General features: G+C 39.2%; 1 protein-coding gene across 2 annotated transcripts in view; it reads right to left on the reverse strand.

The window, feature by feature from the left end:
• The window catches only part of AGBL4 (AGBL carboxypeptidase 4), a 1,250,690-nt gene extending 1,232,685 nt beyond the window's left edge, over positions 1–18,005 (reverse strand). For both annotated transcript variants that reach the window (XM_069477908.1, XM_069477907.1), the window contains exon 1: positions 17,814–18,005. In XM_069477908.1, coding sequence (XP_069334009.1) covers positions 17,814–17,847 — 34 coding nt within the window. In that variant the 5' untranslated portion in view covers positions 17,848–18,005. The remainder of the gene's footprint in view (positions 1–17,813) is intronic.
• Positions 18,006–18,252: the final 247 nt, after the last annotated feature.

Consider the following 18,252-nt stretch of genomic DNA (forward strand, 5'->3'; position numbering starts at 1 on the left):
CAAAGTCTACAGAAGATTTGATGGGTTAGTCACTTATTCCTCTAGGAAACCACTTCCCTGCTGCTGAAGGAAATGATCTATGTATAAATACAATGACTCTAGGGAAAAAACAGATCTATAAAACACATCGGCATATACTAGCATGACTACCGACTATATTTAATCCTTTGCAATGTTTTGTTTATACTACATGCTGAATCATTAGAGTAATTCTAATTTTATCCATAAATGTCAAGGAGAGGCAGAAAAACAATCTCAATCCTAAGAGTTTTGAAATTATTTACTCCATTTTCTAAGAAACAAACCTTTTAGCCAAGGAGCTTTGGTATAATGTTAACACTCTTACATTAGCACTATGATAACAAGAGCTGAACTATACAAAACTGTTCTTCCTAGAGGCAAACCAATTCAGCAGTTTTTAACAACTAAATGGCCAAGCTGTCATATCTTTAGGGAGATGAGATTCAAAGGATCTTTTGTCAGTACTCAGAAAACAAACCAAATATATTTCAATGTGTCTAGGAAATATGAAGCAAAGCTATGTAAAATAGTAATGTAACAACAAATAAAATAATGGTGAGCATTTTCATGTTTGATGTTATTCATATAAACTTGCCAAGCACATTTTATATTTAAGGCAACCATGAATCTAAGAATGTCCACTGAATTCATGCTTTATTCAAATACTATGAAAGATCTATAAACTTAAAGGTCATCTGATTTCTCATGATACAACTTTCTAAATTTGTGAACTATATTAAACTCTTAAGCTCCCCCCTCCAGCTGATTGAATGGACCCCCTCTTGGCCAAGGGGACCCCAGAAATACCCTAAGCTGAGTTGCTGGCCCTAAGAAGGGAGATCAGACACACCTCATCATGCCCCCCTTCCCTTCTTGGAGATATCCTTTGTAATTTATTAACAGGCCTAAGTCTATGCAAAACAAAGCTTAAATCACACCTGCAGGTCATCAGTTTACTAAACAGATCTTGAGTCTGGGTATATGTCCAGTGGCTTTCTCTGATTTACAGATTTCCCTACTTTAACGTAAAATATTCCAAGCCTTTAGACAAAGCTTTATTTTTTAAACCAATTACAAATCAAAGAAACTTTAAACCCACCTATAACCTGTAAGCCCACACTTCAAGATGTTCCGCCTTTTTGGGCCAAACCAATGTAACCTTCCATGTTTTATGATTTTATGCATAATTCCTGTTTGTCTGAAAAGTATAAAACCAAACTGTAACCCACCCACAGCAAGACCACTTGCTCAGTTCTTCTCGGGCATGGCTCTAGGCCATGGCCCTCAAATTTGGCTCAGAATAAACCTCTTCAAAATTATTTTACAGAGTCTGGCTTATTTTCCATAACATTTGTTATGTTTAACAAATACACATACATTGTATTTACTATGTATTAGGCACTGTACTAAGTGCTTTGCAAATTTTAACTCAATTAATCCTTAAAACGATTGTAGATAAGTAGAGGGCCAGAACTTGAACCTCGATAGTCTAACTCAAGTTGACGCTATTTACCCATACAAATTACTGAAAATATATGTATGACTATAACAAAAAAAAAAAAAACCTATTCATTATTATAACAAATCCTAGCTATACTTAGCCTTTTGATCTGCCCAGAGAATTTACTTAAGGGAAGAAAAGTTTATAAAAAGACTCAAAGGCAAGAAATATAATCCCTTGCTATATACATATTTAGCTTGCTTAAAACAGTATGTCATAAATTTTATAAGTATATTAAGAGAAAATATGAAAATGTATTTATCTTTAAACAATATAAAGCTACATTTAGTTTAGAACTATAAAACCTAGAGAGAGTAAAAATAATTGGAACTTGTTCTCTAATCATTCTGTAATCAAGGATGTAATTCAAATCAAGTTTATCTGCCCATTTATCTTGTTTTTTCTAAGCATACTATCTGAGAATACCAACAGGCAGTTTCATTGTATTCATCAGGGAGGAAAAAGGATATAAGAGAACTCTAAGGTCATTTAGTAAATTTCCTGCTCATTTTATTTTTTCTATATTTCCTAGGGCTTTGCAGGGCTACAATAGAGACAGGTCCTCACTAGAGTGCACCTTTTCCCCTCAGTGATACAGAACATTTCTAGCAAAATGAAAGTAAGCTGAAGTCAATTTTTTTAAAAGGAAAGGTCTGCCTGCATAAAATAAAAGAAAGAACCATCTAAGTATTTGCTTTCCTGGTCTTATCAGATTTCCACTCATAATGGCCCTGCTTCCTCTGACCAATTCAATATTAACATAAGTACTGTAGTTCAAATCAAATACATTGAGGATTGTCACACATTACCAGAACAACCCAAAAAACATCTAGAAAAAACTATGGTTCTAAAGCTATAAAAATCACTTCTACCCCAATATAAATTCTCTCTAAACTCCATCCCAGTTTCTCAAAAAGTACTAGAAATAGTAAATGCAAGAGAATTAGTTTAAGTACCAGACTATATTTTGTGATGTGCACTCAGAAATACTTCCTTCTCCAGCAAGCCACAGCTCCTGAAATTCCCATAACTTCTTGAGTATCCAAATAACACCATAAAATGCCTTAATAATAATACTTCATTTATGTATAGCACTGTACACTTAACCCTAGAAATAAATCTGTATTTGTGCCATTTGTCATAAGAGAAAAATGAGACTTGGGAAAGTTACCATACAATTCCAAGATCACATTCAAATCCTCAACCAAGTCTAGTGTAAATACATTATAGCTGCCTTAGTTCGTGTGCTGAAAGGAATACGAGATGATTATTCATCAACATAATTTCACAGAAAACAGAATACAACAGAGCTTCTAGAGAGGGGGAAAACTGAAATGTACTTGAAATGTAAAGAAGGCCGATCTTTGCAAGATCTGAAGCACAATGTCCTGCCCAGGCAGAAAAGGCTCCAGTGGGATATCACTAATGAGTTAGGCCTAGGCGATGAGGACAGGCATGTTACATAGATAGGTAACTTTCACAGCTTAACCCAGGCCTGTTGTGGTAGTTATAGCTTCAGTAGTTTAGGTTTGGTGAGTTTATTTCTTTTCTTCACAACATACAAAAGATGTCCTTCTAACTTTTAGGGCTTGCTCAAACACACCCAAAAGTGATGTCAATGAACTGCCTCTACCTATGACATTTAAAGGACTATCAGAAAATATCTTTTGTTTTAAATCAAGAGATGTTTCTTGACTGATCAAAAAAATAAACCAGATTCAACCAGCTAAATGTTTGTATCTTTGCTATTAAAATAAAAATAATATATTTAAATATAAAATGTCATTCCAATTATCTCTATCTGGCTGAAGTGCTCCAGAAATTTCCAAAATATTATCTATTCACAGTATTATCTCCACACAGACACCATAGATCTTACAGTAGTTGTATAATATAAAAATGCAAAAGAGCATCTGAAGGATCAAGGCACTTTTTAATTATTTCCTGGTGGATATACCTTCAATTACATAATTTTCTATTTCTTTCTTTCCAAAAAGAGTGAACATGTGAAATACTTAGTGGGTGAGGGGTGGAAGGCTACTAGAGATCATCTGCTAAATCCCTGCCTCTAGGCATAGCTATATTTTCAACACAATTTTGTAAAACAACCCAAACTAGTTAAAAACAAAAGCAAACCTTTCAACTCTTACCATACATATATTGGTATTATTTCTATAATGGCACTAAGCACTAACATGAAATACAAAACTAATGTGAAGATGACATTTGTTTTTCATATTTTATCTTCTTTTATCTACTATATATAATTTTTATGAAGGCCTAGGCTGATTGAGGTACCAATTGTAATGGTATACCTAAAGTTATCTGTGATCTGTCACTTACTGGCCATGTAATCTTAGCCAAGCTATTTAATTATATGAGTTTCACATTCTTCCTTGTAAAGCTGATGATAATATAGTGTAATACCACACTCACAGTAAGTCTATAAAGATTAAATAAGTTTCAAAATTCTGTAGCATGTAGCACATTTAGCACCATGACTCCTTTACTAACATGAATTACACAATATATGAAATTTCTCTTTATATTCTAAAGTATTATAAAAGTGGCATTATTATCACTGACATCATATAAAACAATATATGCATAATCTTTATTTTAAAAAACCTCAAACTTAATAAGGTCATTTGAAAATTAAATGACATAGCACATGTAGAAAATGTTGAACACAAGCAGGCTTTCAATAAATGGTTGTTTACAAATCTACAAGTGAAACACTCCTAATGAAGCCAGTCCGAGAGATTTAATACACTATGTAGTCCAGACTATTATATGACTTTAATATTTACATATAAATAACATTTCAGTTATAAGACAGAATATTATGTTGTACATTAAAATCACTAATTATTAATCTTTTGAGTCCAAAGACCCTCATGAAATGTAATTAGAGCTGATATAATGTGAATTTCCCTTGTAGGACATTAGTTTTCATATATATTAAAAAATACATATATAATGATATACATATGTATTAACAATATTGCTTTCAATATGTGCATATAAATAATTTTTCATGTGTCTGCATATATGATACAAAATCAGTTCTAAAAATCTGTTTCAATATTTATAATATTCAGATTTGTCCAAATATTTTACAAACCCCATTTTTTCAAAATCTTTAAATAAATGATTCATTTTTATATCTAATTTACCCCTTAGTCAATAAATATCTATATTTATAACATTCAACCACCCCCATTTTCATCAGTTTTATCTTCTCTCCTGGCTCTCCCAGAGTCAAGTGGCGCATTTCTAACTGCATCTTCATCATGTCCATAGGGATATCCCACTATTACCGCAAAATCAAAGTACCTTAAATAAACCTGTCCTCTCTAAAACAAAAATCATTTCCCCCTTTGATTTTTCCATTTCTGTCAATGAATCCCTAAGTTCAAAAACTTCATCTTTTTTTCTTTTCCTCACCTCTCTAGAAAGATAATGTCACATAAAAGAAACAGCAAAGGTCTTTGGAGTCAACTGCATCTGGGTTAGTCCTGTTTCTACTTCTTACTAATTATGTGAGCTTAAGCAAGTTATGCCCTTCTGAAATTAAGTTCCATGTCTATAAAAATAAAAATTCACCTCACTTACCTTGCAGAATTATGTAAGGCTTGAATATAAGGTACATAAGCTACCTAGGACATAATGAGCATTGTAAATGTTGATAAAGCAACTTCTCTTCCTTCTTCACAGTCAGTCACCAAGAATTACAAATCCTGCTTTGAAATACTCTCAGTTTCATTACCTTTTTTCTGGGGCCTTCTCAATTAAATCCTCAGGTTTTGGGTCTTATCTAATTCCCTATCCATCTGGGGCAATGGCCACAAAACAGACAACCTGTCCAGAGGCCTCTACTTATCTGGCATATTAGCTCTCAATACCACAAAAACTACTTTGCATCAATTTAGAATTCCTGAACAGTTCACTCCATCCAAGCACCTTCTGCCCACCTTCCAACACTTTCCTTTATCCCTATAATACTCTGTGATTCCCTTAGGATTCTCTGAGAGTCACTTTGTTACAAATTCTCCACCATTTCCTGCTTGCCTATCCTTCTAAAGGCCATCTAATTGCTCTGCCATCCAGTCTAGAACCTCGTGTCACCCCATCTTCTAGCATTAATGTACTCTCTAGGACTGTGCCTCATATATCACCCCTATACTCTTCATAAAATGTTCCCACTACCCCTTAACTTTAAAAATCTGGCTCTCCCCAGAGGGTATAGTTTCCTTTGTAGTCCTTTTAAGATGAGGCTGCTCACTTTTTTTACTTTCTTCCCCTAGGATCTCTGGTGGGAAGGAGAAAAAATATTCTCAGCTGTATGTTAGTTTAGAGATCATTACTATTCCATCCTTAATCAAAAATGCTTTCTGTTTGGAAGACCAAGCTGTAAGACCAAACCACTCTTTTCCTACTAAACTGCTATAGAATTCTCTTTTCATTTCTTCACTGAGTGCTGAGAATACAACGATGAATAAAGCTAATATAACAAGATACTAAGTGGGATATATTGAGTTAAAAAAAAAAACAATAAAATGGGTATATACACACTGGGTATATGAGTAGGCTCACTACCTTTGGAAGTACTGGAATTGTGGAGGTCTCAGGAAGCTTATCTCATTCTCTAGCACTATGCCCTCTGACAAGAGGTATTAAATTGGGTTGTGCTTTTCAACCTCCTTGTCCAGTAGGTAGCACTTACAAGTAATAGGAGCTGTGGAAGAAACTGCTAGATAGATGTTTAGACTTTATCGTGGGGAGTTCTCTGTTTTCTCAGGCAATAGACTGGTCTGTGGTAGGAAAGTATCCACTTCCCTAACATGGCCTGGTCCTGAGGTTCATAACTCAGTTCAGTCAAACACTGTCATCTATCTCTAGGCCACAATGTGGCTGAGTGCTGCAGAAAACGCCTTTCCCATAGTTCTCTTCCTAAATGGTTTTGGAGCAGAACCTCCTCCCTCAGCCCAAAACAGTCAGCTTTGGGGCTCGCCTATTCTCCTCTGCAGGGAACACTGCTCCTCCATGTAGAGAGGGAGAAGTGCATTGCCTTTCAGCACATGAGAGTGAGTATTCATTGTGGTGTTGCTGGCAATTTGGGTCAGCCAGGCCTCAGACCCCTAGGGGAATATTCGGTTGCCAGTCATGGTGAACTAGATAGCATGCCTGAGTCCTGAGGGGACCAGATTGAAACTGGGTTAGTGAACTTGTGCTGAAGCTTCCCTGGGTTCAGGCACTGACCATGATAGGGAGAGGCAAGGTGATCTAGCAGACTGTTCTAGCAGAATTTTCAGGCAGGCACTGGGAGCCTGCCACTGGGCAGGGTGGCCACTGCTGAGGCAGGCCACCAGCTGTGAGGGACACAGGCTGCTCACATTTCCCACCCTCAGCAGTAGCAGTGGTTTCTGTCCTGTCCTTTGGGGGCATGAAAACACCAGATTTCCAGCTCCCTCCCTGGCCCTGCTGCAGTGGCAGAGGAGAAGGTAGCTCAAACTGCTGGGGGCTGGGTTCCCAGAATGGCTGCTGCTGCAGCACCATTGCTCAAGTGGGGGAGGGGTAGTTGTAGCACAAACTTGCCTCCAGGGAGGGCAGGTTCCTCTTAGTAGAGGCAGGCAGCTGAGGACTTGGATTGCTCACCCTGTGTTCCCTCAGTAGTGGCAGCACTTTCTGTTCTTGGAACACACAAAAGAGCCCAATCCTCCCCCCAACCTCCTCAGTGGCCCTGAGGGGGTTGTGATAGTGATATAGTTGACAGTCCCAGGGCAGGACAGAGATCTACAGGGACTGGGCTCTCAAATGGCTCAGAGCTCAAAAGCTTGTGGGGCTTCACCCAAGTTCATGCAATGCTTCTGCATGCTCTCTAAGTAGCTCCTTGCCTTAGCCTGGGCCCATGATGACCCAGAGGGTTCTCCTATAGTTAGTATTTTTTTTTTTAAATCCCTGGCAGGAGTGTGGAAACCCAGCAATCTCTCATTCACACTCTCCCCATATAAGGGAATTTCTCCCATCTTCTCGTCAATCCCAGCTGAGCAGGGTGTCTGGCTTTGCTCTTCTCTGCTTTCCTGATTCCTGTTGCTTCTCTGTTGGATTTCAGTATTCTCTCTTAGACTATCTACTTGAAGAATGAACATCCATTCATTAATTTTCATCCCTCTCTGGGAGAGGCACACACTAGTTGTATCTAGTCAGCCATCTTGAAATGGAGAACACAGTACCACTTTTGAATAAAATGGTTTTGCAAAAAAGAAAAAAAAAAGAGACTAAATGTAATCAAGCTTCTAACATATCCAATCATTTATCAGAAATACAGAAGACAGGAAAATGTTTTGAACTACATCATGGGAAAGCAATCAGCAAAATTCAGAAAAACAACCTGTTTTCCTTAAACAAACAAAAAAAATTGCAAGGAAAAAAACAAATGGAGATGGGAAACCATATTTGAAATAATCAAATTAAAAATTAATTGGGAGTGCTAGAAGATGGTGGACTAGAAGCAGCCAGCAAGTACACCACTCTCAAGGAAAAGATCGTAAATTGAAGGCAGATGCCTACGTACAAATAGCTCTTCTCAGAAGAAACACTGTGAAACCCCAGAGAAACAACGCAGGACACTCAGAGTGAAGGAAAAGGTGACAGGGTGATTCACCGGACAAGATCCAAGGGCTCTGAGGGCAGGCATCTACATGCAGGGAAGATTAGGAGGACAGAGAACTGAGTGCTGTGCATCCCACAAGCACTGTAGCTGAGAGGGCTCCCTCCACCACCATAGACCTCCATCTGGACTGACCAGGGAGCTGCCTAGCGTCTGTGAAGAGTCACTGCACTGAAGAACAGGCATAGTAAGTATCTGGTGGCTGCCAATCCCAGGTTTCTAGAGCTAACACCATCCTGAGCTCTCAGGTGTATGCACCAGGTCTGCATGGGACTCAGCTTTGCAGCAGTTGCCTTCACATCTCCCCAACAAGGCATAAGAGGGAGCAGACTGGACACTCCCTAAGCCATATCCTGTGACTGAGAGCCAAGTGCCTCTCCCCTCCAGTGCAGCGGGATCTGAGAAGAAGAGTTTCTTTGGGCACTACAGGTAGACCAGGGAAGCATTGGGTGACCACTTCAGCAGGAGCTGGAGGGGTGGGCAGAACTCCACAGTTCCAGGACCACTGGAACTGACTCCCACTCATACAACTTGGCATGATCCGTGGCACCCAAGCTGGTGGAACAGTCCACTGCCTGTGCAGTCCCCTCTCTGCACCCAAGGTCAGAATAGCCTGCTGCCTGTGTGGCTCTGTTTTCACGGGCCCCACTTTTGGCTCTGAGGCTCTGGCACTGGAGCCCGAGGCTCCACCCCTGTGGCCCCAGAGCTCCCGCCAGGCCCAATACACTGCCCCTGAGATTCCAGCCCTGCACCTGGCCCCAAGACCCCACCACTGAGTCTCCATGGCTGCTGGTGGGCAGGCAGACCTGCCCCAAGGTCCAGTACACTGCCAGGGACCCCCCTAGTCTTGAGCCACCATTTGACCTGGACCTGGTTCAAGCAAATGCCCACAGCTTGAGCACCCGCGACCACCACCTAGATAGCCTCATCCAACTACCACTGTCACCTCTGTGGGGAGACCCTGGACAAAGCAATCCCCACAATGCCAAGCTTCCATGGAAAGAATCTCACCTAGGACCCAACTAAAATTTCCCACAACAATCTGGGGAACAACCCAACACTCTGCACAAAGACCGTCCAACACCACCTTGAACTGTAGCAATCATAGGTGAACAGGACAAAACAGAACAGCTGCACTACAGGCTTTTAGTGCACATGGCCCTCCCTGTTACATCACATTTCAGAGTAGGAAAAAAACACCACCTAGGGACCTCCCCTTCTTCTAATTAAGCAGGAGAGTTCCCAGCAAAGGAGATCAGTTACCCTACAAACTTACTAGCCCTGAGCCAGGAAAAGAAGATTCAGATGAGAATAAACCTGCCAACATGAAAAAATAAAACAGTTTTACACCCCAAGGGATCACAATGGTGCTACAGTAGTGGACTCCAAGTGCAAGAAAATTGTTGAAATGACAGAAATGAAATTCAGAATATGGATGGCAAATAATATGAATGGAATTGAAGATAAAGTTGAAAACCAACAAAAAGAAGCCAAAAAAATTTCAGGAAATCAATGAAAACATTGCTAAAGAGCTAGACAATGTAAGAAAGGATATAATAGAACTTAAAAAAAATGAAAGAGTTATTTAGGGAATTTCAAAACACAGCACAAAAATTCAACAATACACAAAACCAAGGAGAAGAAAGAATCTCAAGCTTGAAGACAAGGCTCTCACGCTAACCCAATCATCATTCAAAGAGGCAGAGAAGAGAATAAAAAGACTGAGCCATCACTTAGATAATGGGAATACATGAAGTGAACTAATATATGAATTATAGATATCCCTGAGGGAGAAGAAGAAAGAGATAAAAGTATGGAAAATTTATTCAAGAGAATTATTGAGGAAAAATTCCCTGGTATCACCAGAGATTCAGACATCCAGATACAAGAAGGTCATCAAATACCAAGAAGATTCCTAGCAAACTGGACATCTCCAAAACACATATAAGCTCAATCAGAAATGAAAAAGGAGATATTACAACTGATAACACAGAAATACAAAATATGATCCATGAAAACGATGAAAATCTCTATACACATAAACTAGAAAATAGATAAATTTGTGGAAAAACACAACCTCCCAAGACTCAATCAGGAAGAAACAGAACTCCTGAATAGACTGATAATGAGCAGCAAAATAAAAGCAGCAATAAAAAATTTCCCAACAAAAAAAGTCCCACACCAGATGGATTCACAGCTGAATTATACCAGACATACAAAGAAGAGCTGGTACCCATACAACAGAAATTATTGCATAACAAGAAAGAGGGAATCCTCCCTAACACATTCTGTGAAGTGAGTATCACCTTAATATCAAAGCCAGAAAAGGACACAACAAAAAAAGAAAGCTACAAACCAATATCTCTTATGATTATAAATGTAAAAATCCTCAATAAAATACTAGCACATCAAAAAAAATAATCCACCACGACCAAATGGGCTTCATGCCAGGCATGCAAGGATGGTTCAATATACATAAATCAATAAATGTGATTCACAAAAAAAAAGAAGTAAAAATGAAGATCATGTGATCATTTCAATAGATGCATAAAAAGTATTTGACACAATTCAGCACTGATTCATGTTTAAAAGCCTCAACAAATTAAGCACAGAAGGAACATATCTCAAAACTAAAAAAGCCATAACATTCCCTTGTCTGATCTAGGAAAAGTTAACTGGGATATTTAAAGGTCTAAAACTAACATATTTAAAGGTCTAAAACTAACATTTACCATCTATTTCCTTTAAGGGCTGCTACCTGTGAGGTTTTATTTACATAACAAGACCACCTTTGCTAGCCAGGCTTCCCCTTCCTTCTCTTCCATAACTTGTCTTGCCACTATAACCTGATTTACCACCATAATCTGGTTTTGGCTGTGCTCCAAGCCCCCATTCTTTCTGCAACCTCAAGATGGTACGTAAGCTTTTGTGCACCCATTGGTGGAGTTAGGTATAATCCTTCTGTGGTTCTCCCCTCATATGCCTGTTAATAAATTTATATGCCTTTTCTCTAATTAATTTGCCTTTTGTCAGTTGCTTTTTCACCAAACCTTCAGAGGTCAAAGGGGAAGTTTTCCTTGGCTCCTACAATAAGATAAACTGATAAACTAAAAAATTTAGGGGCCATCATTTGCTTTGGACTTACTCCAGCACATATATCATCAGTTCAACCCTTTCTACCAAAGTATTCTTACTTTCAAGATTTCAGCCTCTTAAATAGAACCTTAAAACTAATAATTAGAGGATTTCTTAACTTAAAATAATTTTCAAATTTGGGGATATTTAGTATGCATTTCCATGGGAGAGAATGCATTGTTTTTCATCATATAATCAAAGTGATCTATGACCCCAGAAATGTTTAAAAACCTGAGAGGAAAAAAAGGAATACAGTTTTTAGCTCTGTTAATAGATGAGCAATTCTGACAACATTCTGAAGGAGCTTTATTCTCTGACCTCTACAACTTTCCAGTGCATGTGTTGCTCTCTCTGCCCTTCCTTCCTTCCCTTTACTCCCTATCATTCCACCTACTAACTTCACTGGGCTAACTCCTTCATATCATTCAAGACTCAAATTCACGTGTCTCTTACTCCAAAAAGCCTTCCAAAACTACAGCTAGCACCACCCTCAAGTTGTCAGGGAATCATTCTCTGGCCTCAGAATTCTCTGTACAATTCTACATTGCCTGGATGGTAATTTTCTAACTTTATGTATCCTCTATTAGGATAGGAGCTCCTTAAAGGCAAAGACTTTGCATCATACATCTCTGAATTTCCAGAGTTTAGCAGAATGCTTGGTACACATAAGGTATTCTATACAGCTTTGAATTAACATGTAATTTTTTAAATGAATAACATAGTCCACAAATAGTGGTTTCTTCCACAGAGCCATGACACAGAGATTCATATATTACTCCTGAAATAAAGACTATAACTACTCCTGAAATAAACTATAATTACTGGCAGGTTATTTTTCCTGTTCCCTTCCCCAAATCTCAGAGATTTTTTTTTCCATAGCATTGTTCAAAAATCTATATTTAGGAATTTACAATCTTCTATAAAAATTTTCAATGCTATATAAAATTCCAGGAGTCCTTTTGTGTTTCTTTGCTTTGTTTTCCTTCAGTTGACATGCAAACACATTATTTTGAAAGCCTGTTTAGAGACTCAAAAGTTCACAATCAATAATTCTTAAATATATATATGACAAACAAAAACATCTTCTTTTAGAGTTTAAAAAAAGAGAAATTTCTTTTATGGATTCCATGAAATAAATGGGGAATATAAAAAGCAAAGATTTTCATATTCCCAAATGGTAAACACTACCAATGAATTATTGCAAGCTTTCACACTTGCAAAAAGTTTTTATAATCAGAAATATCAAATTCATCTAAGAATGAAATTTTTCCTTAAATCAATATTAAAATTAATATCTACTGCATTGTTGAAATTTAACAATTAATAAAAATACTCTGAAACTCACATAAGACTATGCTGTTCTTAAATGACTCAAAGACGAAGCTGTAGTTTTGTTAAGAATATGTATGCAAAGTATTGACATTCTTTGACTTTCTTAACATATACAGATCTCTAGAGTACCTCTCATTGAAAATGATGCTGAGCCAAATCCAACATTCATAGCTCTCAGAAAAACAGACATTATCAGAGAGCCTTAGAAGAAACAAGCACTTAAGTTTCATACTTTTAGGATCTTTAATAGGAGCTATGCTTGCTTGTGTTACAAAAGATACAAAGGTGACAAAAAATAATTTTAACTTTTAAAAATATTTCTTAAAAGAAATAAAATTCTATAAGTAAGTCCACATTCCCTTTTCCACAATTCCAAAATCCCCAAATATCTTAGGCACCAAAACTAATTTGGTAGTAAAACTCGACCCAAATTGATGTGAAGCTGTTTGTGACTTTTATTCACTTAGTGTAAATGTGATATTAATGTGTTTGATTACATGGTACTGTCTCATACCCCATTGAGGGTATTATGTAATTGACAGTATATATGCTGTATTGTCTTTCCATAACAAAAAAATCTGAATTCTGAAATATATTTGCATCCAAAGCTGCCGGATAAGGGACTGTAGACCTGGATTTCCTCTTTTTTTAAAGGGATTTTACTACTGAGCTTTAGGAAAAAGCAGACACCCACACACATTCATGTACACATACCAGCTGAGCTACCATTTCTTTGGGGGTATAAAAAAATTATGCACTTACCAGACCTTATCTCTAATTCTCATCTGAAAAGTAGCTGTTGCTACCTCCAGTTAACAAATGTGGAAACTAAAACCAAAAAGGCTTAACTATTTTGTCCAACTACTAATACAAGTTATTTATATCCAATGGTATTCTCATTTCTAAGGCTTTTAAAAATTTGAACATTCTGCCTACTGAAGATTTCAGATTCATATAAAGTTACTTTTTTTAAAAAGACATTTATTTCACAGATAAAATGATCAGGGTGCAGTCCATTTTAACAGACTGCTTCATTCTAAAGTGTTCTATATGGGCCTCCACAAAAATAACAAACTTGGCAATAAAACAAATTATTTCACCAGATAATTTAAACAAAAGCTTTTTATTATGATAGTTGGAAAGAAAGGAGAAGCAGCTAAGAAATTAAAGTAAGAGAAATATAGCATGAGACTAATACTCCCACATTTAGTTAACTGCAAGGTTTCTTTTTTATTATTATTGATAGTCAAATTGCTGGAGAAAAAGAAAATTGCTGACATTCATGTCCTCATTTTAAAACACAAGATTTAAAAGAAGAAAATTCCTTTTGCTAATCTGACCTTCTTGCATACTTAAAAAAGACCTATCTACATACTTAAAAAAGGTACCTTAGTGTCCCCTCACTCCTTCAAGAAATTCCTCAAAATCCACCTCACACAGAGACAGGTCCCATGATACATAGTTCAGGTAACAAGTCTGCATTCTCCAAAACTTGGTGTCTGCCTTTCTTCTGATAGCAAAGCAGTTATATCAATGAAAAAACAAAAAGAATGTCTTAGGCCAGGCGCGGTGGCTCATGCCTGTCATCCTAGCACTCTGGGAAGCCCAGGCGGGTGGATCATTTGAGCTCAGGAGTTCGAGACCAGCCTGAGCAAGAGCAAGATCCCTCTCTCTCTACTAAAAATAGAAAGAAATTAGCTGGACAACTAAAAAATATATAGAGAGAGAAAAAATTAGCCGGGCATGGTGGTGCATACCTGTAGTCCTAGCTACTCAGGAGGCTGAGGCAGCAGGATTGCTTGAGCCCAGGAGTTTGAGGTTGCTGTGAGCTAGGCTGATGCCACAGCACTCTAGTCCAGGCAACAGAGTGAGACTCTGTCTCAAAAAAAAAAAAAAAAAAAAAGAATGTCTTACATTCTTTGTGTGTTCAAAGCTTGCTTTTATATGTAAACTATATGTAATACATTTGAAATTTTTTTTACATTCAAGCTTCAAGTGAAGTAAGGAAATAACATTTATTGGACACTTTAAGTATATCATTTCCAATATTCACAACTATTCTGCAAATATCATCTCTATTTTACAGATGAGGAAACTAAAGATCAGAAAACTTGAGCCCAAGGTCTACGTCTAGTAAGTCACAGAAACAGGATTTATGTAAGGATCTGAGCACCAGTTCTTTCCATTTCATCTTGCTAGAATATGCTTAACTTAGAACCAGGAATTTTCATCATAGCTATGATTTCTTCAGAATGTAGTATGTTGTAATATAAACAGAAAGCCAAATAATGCTTCTGGATAATGCTAAATGGCCTTTAAAAACTACAATCTTATACTAATTCTTTGCAGATCTTGAGCAAGTTGCTCAACTTCTCTATGTCAAAATGTCTCTACATATAAAATACAGATAATACCTTATAGAGTTGTTATGAGACTAAAACAGATTAAAATATATAAAGCGCTTAGCACAATGCCTGGTACAAAATAAATACTTCATAAAGGTTAGCTATTGCTATTGAGATGAGAAATCACCAGATGGACATATTTGGTACAAGGTGACTCCAGCCAGCAATAGTTGGTCACCTAATTCAAAGGCAGTGAGTCCTACAATGGACTGTGATCTAGTGGTAAAAGATGATGAACATCAATAAAATTCTCTCTCTTAGAAATCTAAATTAAGAAACAAAGATTGAGCCAGCTAATAGTGAGTCAAAAGTTAAATGGTCTGGCTTTTACTGTCATCAATTTTCTGTCATCAATGATCTCCCTGTTGCTAAATCTAGCTTTTCAGGCTTCATTTTACATCACTTGGCAACATTTAGTCTGTTGATTATTCCACTTATCTTGAAACATTCTTTTGGTTGTACCCTAATCTCTCCAGGTGTACTTTCTCAGTCTCTTTGGAAGGCACTGAAATATTGCAGCTACTCAACACTTCATCCCAGGCCTCTTCTCCCTCTAGGCAATTTCATCCACACCCATGGCTTCAGTAATCATTTCTATGCCAAAATAATTATCCCTATTCCCAGTTCAGATTTTCCTGTAAATTCAACTGCCCTGTCAATCTTTCCACTTATTTGGATGTCCTAATGGTACCTCAAACTCCGTACATCCAATGCTAAACTCATGATCTTTCCTCTCAAACCTAGCCAAGACCCTTTCCAGTGCTTCCTGCCTCAGCAATGGCACCACCAACTATCCAGCTACACAAGTTAGAAAATGAGAAGTAGTCTTTGATACCTTCTTCTCCTTCATCCTCATACTTCACTAAGTCCCATTAATCTTATCTTCTAAATATTTCCCAATTCCTTCACTTCATCTCCATTACTACCTTCTAACAGGCTTCCTATATCTGCTCTTGTACCCTCTGGATTCTCCACACTGTAGCAAGTTTCTCTATATCCACTCTTGTATCCTCTGTACTCTCCACACTGTAGCCAGAGTTATTTTTTTAATGATTCTAACCATGTCATGTTCCCACTTAAAAGCCATCAATGGTGTCCCATTATTCTTAGGATTTTTGACCAAAATTTGTATCACAGACTACAAGGTACTGCAAGATCTCACTTCAGCTTACATCTTCTCTCCTCCCAGTTCTAGACATGCAGGATTGATAAACAAAACAAAGCCCTTGTGGAGCTTACACTGTAGTGGAAGGAGACAGGCAATAAGCAATATAAATAAGTAAATTAAATAGTATGGTCAAAGCAATAAGAAAAGAAGAACAAGGTAAGAGAATCAGGAACAGGGAACTTCCAGTGCCTATCTTGGTGCCTGACATATAGTTAGCACTCAATAAATACTCACTGAGTGGATAAATGAATAAAGCAATGATCATGTTCAAGTTATGAGGGAGCTAAAACTAGAAAATGAGTAGAGGAACTACTCAGTTGAAGAAATAGAGATGCCATAAAAGAAAGAGAAACCATGAAAGCCTTGAGAGATAATGGTCCCTTGAAGCATGTCTGATAACTTCACACAATTTCCAGTTCCAGTCCCGGGGTCAGAGGCGGGGTTGGCAGGGGCATGTGTGTAACATAACCACACACATACAACACACACACACACCCCCCCAGGGCTGAAGCAATTCAAGTGGATCACTCCTGTAACAATAATGCCTAATCAGGACACATATACAAGGCTACGTATATCACTACCACCACCCACCACCGCACATATCCCCAAAGCCACTGCCTTCTACACACACACCGATGTCATCCCTTGCATAGAAGTTCCAGTTCTTCCGTCCTCAGCCCCTTTTAGGAACAAACTTCCTCCCACACACACAGGCCTGTAAAAAGTCCTGATTTCTTCTGTGACCCTGTAAGACACCTAAAGTCACTATCTCTCAAAGCCCAGTCATACCCACAAGCTGTCTTCTCAGGAATGCAGTCTCCCTGCCCTTTAAAGATGAACTTCCATCCACAGAGATGTGGACATACACCCCTTTGTGATTTTGAATGACCTTCAAGATCCCTGATCCCATATACACTCACACTCAGGCTGTAGCCTCCTTTGGTAGGCTGCTAAAGGACTGTGGCTCTGGGTGTCCCCTCAAGCCTCTTGTCTTTTAAAGGACCCATACAAGGATTTGTATACTTTCTCTGTGGCCAGGGATGACCCTGAGGACACTACACTTCCCCAAACCACAATTACTCTGTATAAACCTCCCTTCCATGGCAATTAAAGTAATACACCTTCCACACACACCTCCCTCTTCAGAATCAAGGTCTCTCCTCCCTTTCCACCCACCCCAAATTACGCCCCTTTAGGGATCTCCCCCACACTCCCACAGGGTTGTGTACACCCTCTCCATGACACAACCTGTCCCTAGGATCAACCCCCACCACAAGTGCCCCTCAGGATTAGGGTCTGTGTCTTCCCTCAGGTCCTAGCCCTTCTTGGGCCCATGCTTTCAGGAGTATGCACACTCCCCCATGCTCTCCTCCACCACCAGGACTTCAAGGTCCCTGCCCGCCACTCAGAGGAGTACACACCTCCTTTGACCCCTGACCCTGAGGTCACAGCCGCACAGCGCAAACACACAGGGATGCCTCCTCAGGATTAGGGCCATGCCGGAATCCCCAGTCCCCTCAGGCCCAGAACAGCCCCGCCGCCTCGGCCTTCCCCTGACCGACCGCCCCCACAGACCTGCCTCAGGCGCCGTCTGGTTCCGCTCCGCCATTTTTGTTGTCCCTCAGTCTCCTAGCCCACGCAAAAACCGCGGGGCAGTAGGGAGCCGGCGGTGGGATCAGCGGGCTAACAGGAGCTCCCTCAGGAAGACGCGGCCCTACGGTTGCCAGGGCAACGGGCAGCCGGCGTGCGGGCGGCCGGCGCGCGGCTGGGGGCGGGAGGGGCGGACTGGGAGGAGCCTGTGTCCGAGGCTCCGCCCCCGCGGCGCGAACGGGCTCCCGAGCCCGGCGCTTGCTGGGCTGGGACTGTGTTGCGCTGCTCCCTGCAACCGAGCTACTGCGTCCAGGCAACTGAGCAGGCTCAGCTGCCTGCCTCTTTGGCGCTGGGGCCAGGACTTCTGGGATGGCACTTTCCTGCCGCTGACCAGGGTCCTCGTGCTGACCACAAAGACTAGCTG

This window comes from Eulemur rufifrons, chromosome 8 (genome assembly GCF_041146395.1).
Source record: "Eulemur rufifrons isolate Redbay chromosome 8, OSU_ERuf_1, whole genome shotgun sequence".
NCBI lineage: Eukaryota > Metazoa > Chordata > Mammalia > Primates > Lemuridae > Eulemur > Eulemur rufifrons.